Genomic DNA, 15365 nt, shown 5'->3' with positions numbered 1-15365 from the left:
CGTCAGGTTAGAAGCAAACACTGGATAGTAGTTGTTAGTGCCGGGAGTCCCTGCTGACTGTGTGTGGAAGCTGGGGGGGAGCCAGCTCCGGGTAGCTTCTAGCTACATGTAGCCTCAACCAGATTCAAGCTGTGGAATCAGCAACACAGTTCGGAAACAAGACCGGGGAACCGCTGCGCTAAGAAACGATTACATCAGCATCTTGACCCGCTGGGTGTCACTTTATTTAGTTCTGTTAGTTGCCATGGTTCAGTGTGTGGGAGGCAGGCTAACATGTAAACAGAGACACATGGACTTCTTCTTCCCAAATGGGGTAGGCTTCTCTGAGCTCGTCTTCCGTTGCGCCACCTATGGGTTTGGCGGGGAATTGTTTTTAGACGGATAGTCGTCGGAGAAGTAAAAATCAAAAAGACTCTTTGCCCCCCGCTGAGACCTCTCCGAGAAACGGATACGTAGAAGTATATAAGAGCCTTTAGTCTCAGTATCATAATGCAGACATTATTCTCGAACTTCACTTGACCCCACACGAACTGTATTTCAAATAAAAGTTTGCGACTTGTGATTATTATCAAAGGGAACTCCCCGAAATCATAACTCAACCAGATGAATAATTAACATGTGTTTATTGGTTGATGACGCTTGAAGAGTATTGATAATTTTTGCTGCAGTAGAGTGAGTCACAGTTGTTGCATGGTGTCAGAAGTCAGGGACCTAACTTGTTGTCAAATCAGTGGCGGATCAGGGACCAAAATGGAGCCATTATTTACCAAGGGGCTAAGTATATGTCAAACATCCCTGCACAATTCCTGATTCAATAAGGTGGACATTGAAGTCATTCCTTGGTAACTGTTAGCTCTGTAAAAAAGGCACACATCACTGAATATATTTTGAAAATTGCATACTTCATATATATATATAATATAATATATCAAATTGTCATCTATTGCTTGTAACTAGTTTTAGTAAAAAAGAAAAAAAAAATACGACAAACACACTTCAGTCAGATTTAGCTTGGATTCAGCTGGGGCCAGTGTCCCAGCCCTAGGTCCGCCCCTGTGTCCAATGTTTGTTTGTGTCAACATAGTAAATCTATGAGTTCAATATGTGAGCCTTTCCACAAACAGTTTCTCTAGTGAAGTCTCTTATCTCACTTTAAATTAGATGATGTGGTTTTTAGATACACACCCAGTTAATGTTTGCACACAAAAAGCTGTGACCAGACATACTCAAAGTGATAGCTATTTAATGAAGGGAGAAAAAAAACATTTGCATCACACAGTGGCTGATCTGTTCTCGTTCCTCTGCCTCTTGCAGTCTGTCAAACAATTTGAATAGGATTTTAGATACACAAACAAAATACTTCTCCGTATGAATAGCTGCATGTTGAAGAATTTGCATGGACTTTGTATAAATAAAAATGCTAATTTGTCCTCAATCCTAATCTTCCTCTCTTTTTTTTTGATGCAGTGTTTGTGAAATTGTGTTATCTGGATAAACCTTTGAGGTTGTGTTTTTGATTCCATATACAGCATCTGCAAAGGCTTAACTGTTCCCTATTTGTATGCGTGCTAGAGTATATATTTTACCACTAAACAACATGAATGGTAATAGTTAAACTCCCATTAAATCACAGATTATAGACTAAAGATGGTTCAACTTGCCAGTTGGATCACTTGTGCATTCAACTGTTTCCTCACAGAGTCAAAGGAAGTATTTTAATAAGATCCAGACCAACAGACAAGAGCTGTACCATTCCCTCAGGGCTTGGGCTGCACAAATGCACATAACACATGCATTCTAAATGAAGACCTTTTAAGCATATGTTTGCGAAAAAAAAGTCAAGAAGAAATATTTTACTTGTGTTTGTAGACCTTGTCTCATTCAGCCGTGCAGCAGCAACAGCAGCAGCTGCAGGGACAGTGTGTTCAAACTGTTGGGAGCGCTCAGCACCCTCCGCAGGCTGGCTGTGTGATTGGCTGAGCACTGGCTGTGATGTCATCACAGCACATTATAAGGGCTCTGACAAATAGTCTGGGAGACACATTAGAGGAAACACCGCTCTACGGAGGCACTGAGGGAGTGAGGCACCAAGAGATTAAGAAAAGAGAGTGGACCAGTTCAAAGAAAAAGTCACAGTGGAGTGGATAGAAAATAAGGTGAAGTAGAAAGTAGGGACATGTGACATGGAATACTTTACTGGAACGACCTGAACAGTCACATTTCTACTTTATATGGGAGGCACGAAACAAGACAACCTGTGGAGGTTTGTAGTTTTTTTTTTGTTTGGCACGTTTTGTGAAGAGGATTCAATTTATTTGTTTTGTGGTGTAGTTCTTGTTTTTCTCTATTTTGAAAAATGAAACAGGCAGATCACTGCACATTTGTTACTCCTAGCTTTATAACAGCATTTAAGTTCTGTGTGAACCGTGTAGATATCTGTTTTCATCAGGCCATTTTTTACATTTAGATCCTCACCTCCTTCTGTGTGTGTGTGTCTGTGTCTGTGTGTGTTAACACATGGTGTCCTCAGATGGGAAGCACAACCCCCCCAGTGTACCTCAATGTGACTGCTGAAATGATCAACTCGTCGTCGGGCTCTGCTGAGCATCAGGGTGGTTACAGTGAGCCAACAAAGATCCTGCTGGGCATGATCATATCATTACTGGTCCTGTGCATAGTCTTTGGCAACATCCTGGTCATCACTGCAATCGGCCGCTTCCAGCGTCTCCAAAATGTCACCAACTGTTTTGTGACGTCCCTGGCCTGTGCCGACCTGGTCATGGGTCTTATCGTGGTTCCTTTCGGGGCCTGTAACATCATCTTTAACACCTGGCACTTTGGGAGCTTCTGGTGTGACTTCTGGACAGCGACCGACGTGCTCTGTGTGACTGCAAGCATCGAGACCCTGTGTGTCATCGCCATAGATCGTTATTTAGCCATCACCTCTCCTTTCCGCTACCAGTCCATCCTGACCAAATGCAAAGCTCGCATTGTGGTCGTGCTGGTGTGGGTGATTGCTGCTTTGATATCTTTCCTGCCCATCCACATGAAGTGGTGGATATCCAACGATGAAGAAGCCACAAACTGCATCAAGCAGAGTGACTGCTGCGAGTTCCACACCAACATGGCATATGCCATCACCTCCTCCATAATCTCCTTCTACATCCCTTTGGTTATCATGGTTTTTGTCTACAGCCGGGTTTTCCAGGAGGCCAAGCGCCAGCTGAAGAAGATTGACCAAAGTGTTGGACGTTTTCATAACAGCGACAACAGCACCCTCAAATCTCTGGAGGCCAGTAATGGACGCGCCAACAAGAAGGCTAAGTTTTGTCTCCGTGAACACAAAGCTCTGAAGACACTGGGTATCATCATGGGGATCTTCACTCTGTCCTGGCTGCCCTTTTTTCTGCTCAATGTGGTGGTGGCAATATGGAAGGTGGAGGGCATTGACCTCACTTTCAGGATACTCAACTGGATAGGTTACGCAAACTCCGCCTTCAACCCGCTCATTTACTGCCGGAGCCCTGAGTTCAGGTACGCCTTCAAGGAAATCCTCTGCATGAAGAGGAGCCGTCTCAGCATCCCTGGGAACGTGAATGGATACATCTACAACAGGCACAGTTGGCAGAGCGAGCAACAAGGGAGGAGTAAGGGCAGCTTGGAAGACAGTGACGCAAATGAAGCGTGTGTGGGACAAGGTGCGGGGGTCTGCAGTGTTATGGACAGAGTGATGGACCCAAATGGGAATTGCAGCAAAGGGCCAACGACTGTTACGACTGTCCTGTAAACTTGGAGCCCTTACTCGTCAGTTGATCCAGACATGTTTACACTGCTTTCATAAACTTTTCCCACTGACAAATGAAGGTAAGGCCAGTCAAAGTAACTGGCAGAGTATGTGGAGCCTGCTCTATACAGTCTAAACAGAACAACTATGTTCAGCAGAGGAAACTTCTTTTCACTCTTTGAACACAGCAAACAGATACTGTAGGAGATCACATTTTCTTTTGTTACATTTATAAGTTACATTTTACATCTACCTCATCTTCTTTTTCTTTCTTTACTGACTATATAAACTACTTCACAAAACTCCATGTATACCAGGGCAGTTTTTCAAATGTTCATTTACTCAAATAAATTGGTCTGTGGGTTATGTAATAGCCAATTATCTAGCTCCAATTAAATTTGTTTTTTTTTTTCTTGGTGAAAGATCTGACGATTTAGTAACCTTTAAATATTTTGAAATGATTCTGTAAAATCCATTTGAGCACGCCAAGTAGGCATGGATGGAGGAGTAATGAAGGATCAAATTTAGTAGTATTGGTGTTTTTTTCGTTTTTTTGAAGAAATACATTCCGATTCAAATACTATAATTTGGCTTCATTTACTTTCCAAGTTACTTTTTTTAAATGGGTTTTCTGAGAAAAAGATGATCAACAATAGGTGTGGCAGAACCTGTCTATCTCTCTCTCTCTCTCTCTACCCCTCTCTCTCTCTCTCTCTCTCTCGCTCTCTCTCTCTTCTCGCTCTCTCTCTCTCTCGCTCTCTCTCTCTATCTCTCTCTCCCTCTCTCTCTCTCTCTCTCTCTCTCTCTTTCTCTCTCTCTCTCTCTCTCTCTCTCTCTCTCTCTCTCTCTCTCTCTCTCTCTCTCCCCTTCCTCACTGTTCAGTAATGTTGTGCGGCCCGCCTCTGGTGTTTTCCAGCCTGTTGCATGGCGGGAGCATCTGCTGCCAACAGATAGCACCAGATATATGCATGTTCACAGTTATCTACATCTCACTGATGCAAGCTGAAAACTGCTGCAAGCATTTCTCCCCTTTCCTGAGCATTTGCTTCTGTGCATCAAGTAAAACTAATATTTGGTACATTATAAAGCCATTACATAAGTATACGGCAAACTAATAATCACTCCTATCCTCACTTGGTGCCAGTAACAGTAACAGTTGTTCCTCTTGCGGCACAAACCATTTTTGTTTATTAGATATTGTCGTTGCTGTTTCAGCATCTAAAGTGTTTACTGAAACAAGAGTAGCTCCTTCCTTAGCCATGGCACAAGGGTACAAACCATAAACAATAATAAACAGCCTGTGGAATCAGCCAAGTGATAACAAAATAAAAAAAAAGAAGAGGAGACAAAAGCCGGTGCACCTTTGTCACTGCTCTCTGATATTTCCCAGAGTCTCCTCACTGTAAACGGATGTCTGGTTATTTACGAAAAATTCATCTTAACGTTTGAATAAGACACTCATTAGTCCGCTGAGCAGTGTCACAGCTGTTCCAGTTGTTTCAGTCACTCTAATTCAGACCCCTCTCTGTGTGCAGTCTTCAGGAAATGCCTCCAATCCAGCTGAGCCCAGACAATTAACACAAATAAATCCATTATCTCTGCTGTTTAGCTTCAGAATCAGATAAGTCCCCGATTAAAAACAACACTGATTTGCAGGTTGTGATGAGACTTTCTCTGTAATCACATGGCTTAAGATCTCAGGTTCCTAGGAAGGTGGCTTTTCGACCTCGGCAAACAATGGGTACTTAGCATGCAGCGCTTTATTTAGAGAAGTCATTCCGCTTTTCTCACACTGACTGGTTTGCAGTGCCATTGCTCTATAGAAGAGTCATGAAGGTGTTGCTATAGATGTGACCCCCTTTCCCCCCCGTCCGTTTGGCAATCTCCAGTATGTTCTGATTAAAGTGACAGCATGCTAAATGTGGCGACTAGGGGTTGGGGGCTGGGGGACAGGGATTCTCTGCCAGTCTAAATCAGTGTCAGTGACCTGAGTTTTTGTCCACGGTGCCTCTGGAGTTAGATCAGCTGACACGGTCAAAACTGTGAACTTAGTTCCCTCAGAGGAATCTCTATTTACTGTATCACTGTTTAGTCAGCGCTGTTGTCACAGGCCTCAGGGACAGACGTAAATACAGTGTCATCTTACGTCAGTGTTTGCTCTGTGAAAAACCAGCCTGCTGGCATGTTGATCTTTTTTTTTTGCATGGATTTACAGCAAAGTAAATGCAGGGGTTGAAAGTCACAGCGAATGTTCTCCAACCTCTTTTTATCCCTTTCAGCATTTCCACTGTACAGTAAAGCACAAGGCACAAAACAGATTCTAGACCAAGATCCATTGTATTTATTCACACTGAATTAATCGATTCATTCACATAATGTTAACGAGTCACAGGATTTAAAATAAAGATCTGTATTTAAACCGTACGTCTTTTTTAGAAGCACTTTTCAAGCTATGGTTTGCATGTCTTGCTCTATATTTGTGGTGATGTGTTTTTCGTGGATTTTGGTGACGGTTCCTTTCAAAAGTGATCTGTGGTCGTCAAAGTGGAACCGGTTGTGAACTATAAATCCACACTGCTCCCTCCTGGCAGTGGCCTCTCCTCGCATCTCAGCTGTCCCACAGTGATTCACGGTTACTGTTTCATCGATACACCTGTATAATAAGGAATGTAACTCATGTCTTTGACTCCTCTCGCTGGAGGACACAGTGTAGTTATGTGCAATGAGTCCTGAATTATTAGCTTACACTACGACATTCCAAGTACAGCTGATGGTTTGGTGCCTAGAGATGCACTTGACAAAGTCTGGCCCCAGATAAGCCTTTTTAACAACTGCTCTGCTCAAATAACATGTTTTTCTAAAGTGGATTATCTGTTACAGACAAGTCTTAGAGAGTGGATTTAACTGTGGAACATATGTTATTGTAAAAGAATTTGATCTATGTCATTGATATGAAGACGGCTGAGGTTGGCTAATGGTGACGCAATCCTCACTAATTCACCTTTGCTCCCATTGAACAAGAACAGCTCCCCCATTACGGTGATGAGAAGGTTCACTCACTTACAGCAGCACTGTGTAGCACTTTCATGAAACATTTGTGGTATTAATAAAAAAACAATGTTTGAACTATAAATAATGGCTGAAGAGTTACGCCGGTTGACTTGTCAAGTAATATTTTCCCCTTTTTGTAACTCAATGCGAAGTCGTCATGAGAAACAGCGCGGATGTCGTTGATTCTGCACTGTTCCGATAAATCGATGTATGTAAATGTGAATCTTCTATGAAAGTTAAATATCGCTTCAGCCGTCACATGACAAGTCAAACCTTTAATATGTGAATTTCCTTTTTCCTGGCAAGAGTGAGACAGTCGTCACTCAGCTGAATGTTTACTAGATGTTCGCAAGCTATTTTCGCACAGTTTTTTTTTTTTTCACTGTTTGTTAAGGTGATGAAAATCTGTTACAACATGTGGTGTCCTGTGGTATTTATGAAAAAGCAAATGTGTATGTGCTGTAACATTTGTATTGAAATAAATTATGTACATGTTGCGTGTAACGTCCTCATTCATGTGTCCTTTATGACTGTTAGTGAGGAAAATACAACATTGTTTCAGACATGAACTAAATAAATTCAGAAAACATTATCAGGAAAATGTCCTGCTGGTATATATTTCAAAATCTTACTTAACAGATATTAAATTACAAACAGATAAATTGACCCAGAATTATGGAAAATATAAAACAAAATCACTGAAGCTGGTTGCAGACATGAAATCCACATAATGTCGATACATTTCTGGTTATTTGCCTTTCACATATGAAGAACGCAGCAGAAACATTCACAACAGCAAGAAAATATTCAGAAAATTCAGACAAGGGGTTGTGCCTGTGTAGAGCTTGCAGGGGGCAGGACATAACGAATAAATTCCACTGCGTAAACACAACGTTTTATTTGATTTATTACAGCCCTTGGACATCAGCGTCGTCCTTTAACACATGTTCACATTGAAAATATCATCAACAGACCCACTCGCTCGCTGTGAATTTTCCAAACATTTTCCTGAGATTATAACTGGAGATAAATTGGCAGGAGAAGATCCTGAAAATACTAATGCCACTCTGCAAAATCTGTACCTATCTGAAAGCAGCTCCATAAAAGCATTAGGCCTGTACAATGACATCAGCTGTCACGGTCCTGTGTTGTTTCCATTCTCCTTTTGAAACTGGATGCAATGCTCCAAATAACCATAGATTATGGAGGCGATGTGGCCTAGGGGGTAGAGTGGGCGACAAGAAGGTTACCGGTTCAATCCCCACTCTTCCCCATCTGCATGCCGAAGTGTCCTTGGCAAGATACTGAACCCCTTAATGGCCCCTCATAAATGTTGAGTGTACTGAAAATGTAAGTCGCTTTGGACAAAAGCGTCAGCTAAATGACATGTAATGTAATGTAAGATCAACTCATTTTATCCCAGAAGTGCTGGGGACAGTAGAGATATACAGAGCCATAAAGATCTCCTGATGTTTGGCACTTAGACACAGGAGTAAAAAGCTTTTTTAATGTTTATTTCAAGCATAAAATATGAACACCAGCAATCTAAAGATTAACGAGACTAGATCACAACCTAGTGTGTGGATGAAGCTTGGCTACGCCCTTTTCATTCAAGTATCAAAGATAAGATTAATGATGGCTCTTTGTAGGACAAACATCTCAGTCCTTTTGTTACTTGTTACATGTTAAAATGTGCTGCAGGGTGCTTAGGAATGCATTGCGATCAAAGACCACGAGCATCCAATGACTTTTGTAATTGAGTTCAAATAACTTTGAACAGACAATAATGAAAGCTCACAGTATTTATTTTCTCTGATCTGCTTTCATCAGCCTCGCTGCTCTTTTCTCCCTCCTCACGTAACAGACACAGGTCCAAAAATTAGGCCAAAAGGCAAAAATGACTTTATAAGACAAGTGATGACTGTGTGTATGTCGGAGGGCAACATACCTTCCGTAATATTTCTCTGTCTCTTTCTCTATTTCTCTCCCACTCTTTCTACAGTTTTGACACACAAGACTAAACAGAATGTTGCGCATTTAGACCATCAACACTTACATGTTGCTTTCACGAGAAGTGAGCCTTGTGTGAAATAGCTTTACTTAGCTATTTCCCATAATGTCAGATTACTTTAGGAATTTTTGAGGGGATATGAATAAATAACACACCAGCAACCTCAGCTTCAATTACATTTTCCAAACTAACTGGTGAAGCAAATCCTCATCATAGACTGTAAATAAAGACTGACGACATGACAGCTCCCCAAAAGTGAAGCCAAAGAGTTTAGATCGCTCCCTGGTGACTGGCTGCAGTATAGGTCATCAACCTCAACTACTACGTGTAAGCCGATGGAGCATGGACAAAACTAAAAAGTCCAAGTACACATCAAGCAAATTTTTCTCAAAGATGGTTTACCTCATTTGAGGTTGTTCTTATCACACTAATGTTTGTTCAAGTTAAAGTGTTTCCTGTAAGTTTTGTTTCATTTGAGACGCCATGATTAACAGCTGAGACTGACTAATACGAGTGTGTATCTTCAGTACCTTGATACTGCAGCTCCATCCCCCTGATCAACACTGTGATGATTCTGGTTCCAATATGCTGGCTTCAGGACAAAATGCAGCATTCAGATACCAGATATTTTGGCTTCATTTTTGGATAAGGGGACGAGTTGGAGAGACGTCTTCCATCTTTATATACCATCTGTAGTCCTTATCCTTAACGCTTGTCCAGTTATAATGTTAAAAGTAAAGTATGTTGTTCTAAAATATAAACAATAAAGCATAGAACTGACCTTTGGAATGCTACAGGAGTCCTGATTTCATCTCTCAAGGGCTAGTTAGCGTGCTGGGAGAGGAGGTGCCCCAGGTTTTAGAAGTCAGCAGATCTGACAGCATTTGGCAGCTCATTCCGCCGCCGGGAAACCAAAACAAAAAGTCTGAACTGGGAAGGCCTTTATCCGCAGGGATGGCATTGCCAGACAAGAGTTGCGATTTCAGCCAATGAAACTGGCAGCTATTGGCTGAAAGGACTGCTTATGTCTGCCTCTGTCTGAAATCGAAGACATATTATTAAAAAAATTTATATGAATTTTGACAGATTTCAAGCTAGTGGTGCTTTACCAGAGTCGAAAGGTTGACGGACATAGCAGCCGCAACTGTGAACGGTGAATTAGAGAAAGCAGCCTATGAAAACTGTAAATTGAGGCTTTAGCTTTAAGCCCTTTTTTGATTCTTTACACAGTAAAACAGCAGCTCATTATTCATGCCTCCCTCCTGCAGTTGAACTTCACATCCGAACATAGCCTTGTTGCAGATGTATCTGCTCTGTGAATGCATCCATTTTTGCAAACAAGAGCTCTTCACCGCCCCTTACACTTTCATCATCTAAAGTTCAAGGTTTCCCAAAACGCTGTTTTACTTCTAAAAGTGCACTGAGTCTGATCCAAAGAGCCGTGAGCAGACATAAGTGTGTGAGATCTGTCACATGCTCTCTGCAGCAATACTGACAGAAAATGTTGCACGTAGTATTGAAGAAATTAATAGATTTAAAACAATCAGGGGAGAAAAGAGTACTGGGAAATTGTATCAACGTAAAAATACATATTCTCCTGCTAGGGAGATTTTACCAAAAAATAAGCAACAGTACTTGTGTAGAAATGTACTGAGATACAGTAAGTATAATACATCGGTCAAAATGTGGTCAATATCCTATGCTACACTTTTAAAAATATTAAATCAAAGCACATTTGCAGGATAACAGGTGTATATCCATTGTTTTTTGCTGATCCCAGGTGATAATGACACCAAAAGACACCAGTCAGGCACTTTTCATTCTGTGTATACAACCAGGGCCATGCCTTCCCCAGAGAGGAGCGGTCCCTCCAGCAGCTACACATCATGATGCTGCAGAACCACCAGCAGCATCTCCTCTGCTGCTGCTGCTTATGGTTTGTGTTATGACAAGGTTAAACAATACTTTCCTTTGTCATACAAGTATGATGGCCTTTCATATTGTATAAACATTATGAATATTTCTTCTGATCTATCTTGCATTATTATAACCAAATCGTTTGCCAATATGTGTTTATGTGTGAACTTGCATGAACAAGAGTTGAGTTGTGCCTGATTCAGTGCACTTCCATAGTAGAAGGGGTTTCATGAGACACATTGTTGATCTATATTAAACTATTTGTTTCCCCCATTAAATGTATGTACCTAGTGAGACACATTATTTGCACATTCATTGTTGTAACATATTTCCTGTAATCTTCTGCATCAAGCCCATGAGGGTTTATCGGCAATTATCCTTAACCCTCCCTCAGAAACTTTGATTTGCATCTTTTGAATTTATTTTACATATGGAAATATATCAAACGGAAAAGGATCTAAATACTTAACTACCTAGCTAAATCTAACTATACCCAATTGCTTTTTTACTCTAAAGACTTCGTCTTAAATGTGTCAAAGTGAAATACGTAATCCACAAGTTAAAAACCCTTATATTAAGAGAGTAAAATACATTTGAAATGTACTCCAGAGATATGTTATTCTACCAACAAGAGGGAGTGTCATCCCTGCATATAAGCCCATGCATGGTAACATCTATCATGAAACTTTAAGGAGTACCATTTATGGGAGCATGATTAACAGGCAATAATTCCTTCACAGCATGTAGAAATCCCTGTAAACTACAGCCTCTGTGGGCTCAGGGCTTTATATTCTCATACACCTAACAGGATGACTCAAACATAGTAAAAATAATTTAAAAGCACCAAATAGTGGGACACTATCTGGAATGAAGGGGCCTATTTTGGTAGTATGTTCTCAGATATGCGAAGCATGTCAGTGACATGCTGCCTACAGGCTGTGAGCATGTGAAAATGTCTCTGCTGAGTCACTAAGTCCCTTTAGTGACTACCGTGACCAAGGCACCACAATGTCTGCAGTCCCCTCACTCCCTAGGGCCTCAAATCATGTGTATGTGTCTGTGGATTTAAGCGCACGCATATGCGCATCTCAAATCTTAGCTTGGCCCGTCCTGAAAAACTGGCTCCACCCGACCTGAGGTTATAAAAGCAACTATGTACTCCACAGATGTGCTCTAGTCAGTTTTTAAGGCCAAAGAAAATGTCTTCACGTCTTCAAAAATATTTTACTTCTCACACATGCAACGCTGATGCTATTCGTCGCTACGACAAGCCGTTCGCAATTATCCCTAAGTTCTCATTTATCATTGTGTCAGTCGGCCGATTGTAAGCTCAGAATGTATGAGGACACTGCCTTTGTCTGTTGATTTATGCTCTGTTTTGTAGGACTTGAAGATTGCTGAGTGAATTGTGCAGTGTCAGTTATTACGGCCTTCTCAAAGTAATGGCAATGAAATACATAATTGATAAAGAAACACATCTATGGTCATATGACATGCAGTGAGAATCAATTCACAGAATATCAAAATATCAATAAGATAAATATGACTTAGTGATTTGAACCCAATATGGGATGGAGGGATCAAGGGTTAATCATATTACAAATTATTTCTCAGGGACAAAAGCAGGATGAACTCATTCCAGACATTCCTTTTTTTCCCTCCTCTTCTACAGCATCACAAGACCCAGTCACAACAATAAGCGACATCTAATTTGAGCTGAGTCGTCTCAAGGCAGGACTGTATTGCTGATGAACAGGTGAACTCTATAGCTGCGAGTGTATTCAGGGGGTACATAGTTTTATTCACTAACCTTTGTTTCCATGGTTACAATAATACACACATGGTTAACAAACGTGGTCATGGTAAAGGTTTATTATTGACTGTTGGAAATGGGAATTGAACAACGGTCTTCCAAAAAAACACAACAATCCCATTACATCCATCCAACCCGACCCTTTGTGGACTTTCTTGCTGTATAACAATGATGGAGAACATCTGCCCTACAACCCACGAGGCAATTCATAAATACAAAAAAAGAAACTCTGCTGTGAAATTCTCATAACAGTAGTTCTTTTGGGTGATAAAATGAAATAACAACAAACAGTAGACTGACATGTCCTTCAGGGTGGTCCCTTCAGGCTATATGCCTGTCAGAGAGAGTCAGGGTAAAACACTCACTAGTAGATGTGGAATGACGTGGTTTCCAAGAGAAATGGACAAATAAGTATTTTTTTCTTTGTAGAAAAGTCGACGTTTGCAGTTTGCGGGACGCAGTAACAGTGATGAAAAAGCTAAAATATACTGCTTGAGTTACAAGGACAAATGTGTCATAACATGTCCAACAAGCTGCTTTCACAAGTCATCTTTCTAAAAGAGATAATGTTACACCGGCAAGGTTGGTTTAGAGTGAGGTGATAACTCAAAACCTCAGTCACAAAATATGTGATGCCTGATTTGTCAATGCTTCAGAGCAGCTAAACCGCACAAAGGAAAATTGTTCCAAAGCTTCAGTTTATCCCAAAGAACTTTTGAGGACACACATGACACAGATAAGGACACCACAAGGAATTTCCAGTTTTCTGGCCTGCAATGAAACAACCGACCTCCCAACTAATCTATTAGTGTTTATGGGCCTGATAGAGAGACGGTACTCCTGGTATATAACAATGTCACCTGACCTACTCCTTTGCTCCTGTCATAATCACTATGGCTACAAAAGGGCCTCATTAGTTATTTTCCAACATTGTTTTAGGGTATTTACTGAAAAGAGAGATGATGACAAATGTAACGTTAGCCCTGATTCAACCAGAACATTGTAGAACTTTCTGACCCAGGCACTTTTTTCAAGAAACTAAAGAGCTAATATTTGCTCTGTGAACATAATATCCCAAGAACACCTTGAGTTCTTCAAACTTAGTAAAAATGTTCAGTTAGACTCAAAGATATACTGATTTTGGCTTTTGAATGTTGAAAGTAAAGGTCATAGTTACCTCATTTTCTTGTGAATGTGATATATCAGGCATCTCCATTAGGGAATTCCATTATATCTGGCACAAATATTCACTTGGACTCAATGATGACCTGATTAGGATTTGGAGGTCAAAGGATAAGGTAAGCTGTGAGCTCACCAACTCGTTTGTGTTATCTTCAGCAAGCCTCTTGAGAATCCTTTTAAATTTGGCACAAATGTTCACTTAGACTCACAAATGTACTGATTAGATTTTGGGAGGTCAAAGACCATGTTAGCATCATAAACATGTATTAACCTCTTGATCCTGTATATATCAGGTCTGCCTTTAGGGAAATTCTACCCATTTCGACCAGAGTCACTTGGACTCGAGGATGAAGTGATTCCACTTTGGTTGTCGACGGTCAAAGGTCACGGTGATCTTATGTGATTCCGGGAATGTAGTTGGACAGAGCCTGCACTGGTTGGCAGAGGCATGTTGCCACAGGGCAGCAATTCTAGTTGGGTTTATTTCTTACTTTTCTACTTATCTCATACCCACTTGTTCCTGCTGCATTTTCAGAAGTTAATGAGGTTTAAGTGGCTCCTGATGTTTGAGACCAAAGGAGGATAACACATTGGCTGTCCATTGTATTTGTGTAGAGTGTGTACGGCTACTCAGAACAGACTCACACTCATAACTGCATACATCTGTTGGTGGTTTTCTCCGATGAAAAATGCATTCTGGCTTCAGTTTACATGAGGTCAAGAGGATTTTGTAAGGGTGGTCACAGAACAGGTTAAGTACCGACAGTCAGCAGGGACTGATGTCAACTACCGCTAAATTTCAAGTGTGAACCGCAAATTTTAAAAGTATTCATCTATTTTCTCCATGTTGCAGGTGTCAGAGTGGAGGTATTTTGTTTGAAGTCTCAATAAATGGGCACGTCAACACGATACAGAAAGTTTGCAGTGTAATAACGCCATTTAGAATGTGCCTATAAGCTCTGTCCTCTTATTTCTTTCCTATAATGGCTCAATTATCTGACAAAATAACTGATGTAATTTGCCTTAGCCAGCTCAAGTGTATTGTATTCATAATGGTGAGCAATTTCATTTGTTGATGGCTTTGTCGTTTTTAGCCAACCTTGTATCCTATGTAATACTGCAGTATAGGGCTGTTTGGTTCAAGGTTTGATTACTACTTGATGCATATCGTGCACAAAGATTCAGAAATTGACTTTTGACGTATTTATCAACCAACACCATCGCTCCTTTAAAGAACTGTAACAAACGGGAGTCTTTAAATGGAAAGCTTACATTAACCGTGCCCTTCTTTGTTATCGCAACTCCAAACACTGCTGGACTACGACGGGAACAGTTTGGGTTCTCACTTCCTCATAAATAAATGACATGGGCTGTTCAATCAGAAGAGCTTACCCTTTTTATGTGACTGGAAATTGTACAGTTTTTAATTGAAAAGAAACACAAATGCAAAGATGAACGATAGTCATTTTTTTTGGAATGTCCCATCAAGGGCGGAAATTCCTCGTCCTGACCCGTCACTGACAGACTTGTCATGCTGCTCGCGACCACCATGTAAATGCTCTTTTATCTCTTTGACACCAAAGTCCTTTCCCCCAGAGTTTCTTGTC

General features: G+C 40.9%; 1 protein-coding gene across 1 annotated transcript; it reads left to right on the top strand.

Annotated features, from left to right (window-relative positions):
• The first annotated feature begins 2053 nt into the window (after positions 1–2053).
• On the top strand, positions 2054–7332 carry adrb2a (adrenoceptor beta 2, surface a). Its single transcript, XM_061079783.1, has 2 exons — positions 2054–2263; positions 2531–7332. The coding sequence occupies exon 2, from the start codon at positions 2531–2533 to the stop codon at positions 3785–3787; it is 1257 nt and encodes a 418-aa protein (XP_060935766.1). The 5' UTR covers positions 2054–2263; the 3' UTR covers positions 3788–7332.
• The last annotated feature ends 8033 nt before the right edge of the window (positions 7333–15365 follow it).

This window comes from Limanda limanda, chromosome 10 (genome assembly GCF_963576545.1).
Source record: "Limanda limanda chromosome 10, fLimLim1.1, whole genome shotgun sequence".
In the NCBI taxonomy this organism is placed as follows: domain Eukaryota; kingdom Metazoa; phylum Chordata; class Actinopteri; order Pleuronectiformes; family Pleuronectidae; genus Limanda; species Limanda limanda.
Note: the sequence above shows the minus strand (reverse complement) of the source record. Positions and strands in the feature narration are given on the sequence as shown.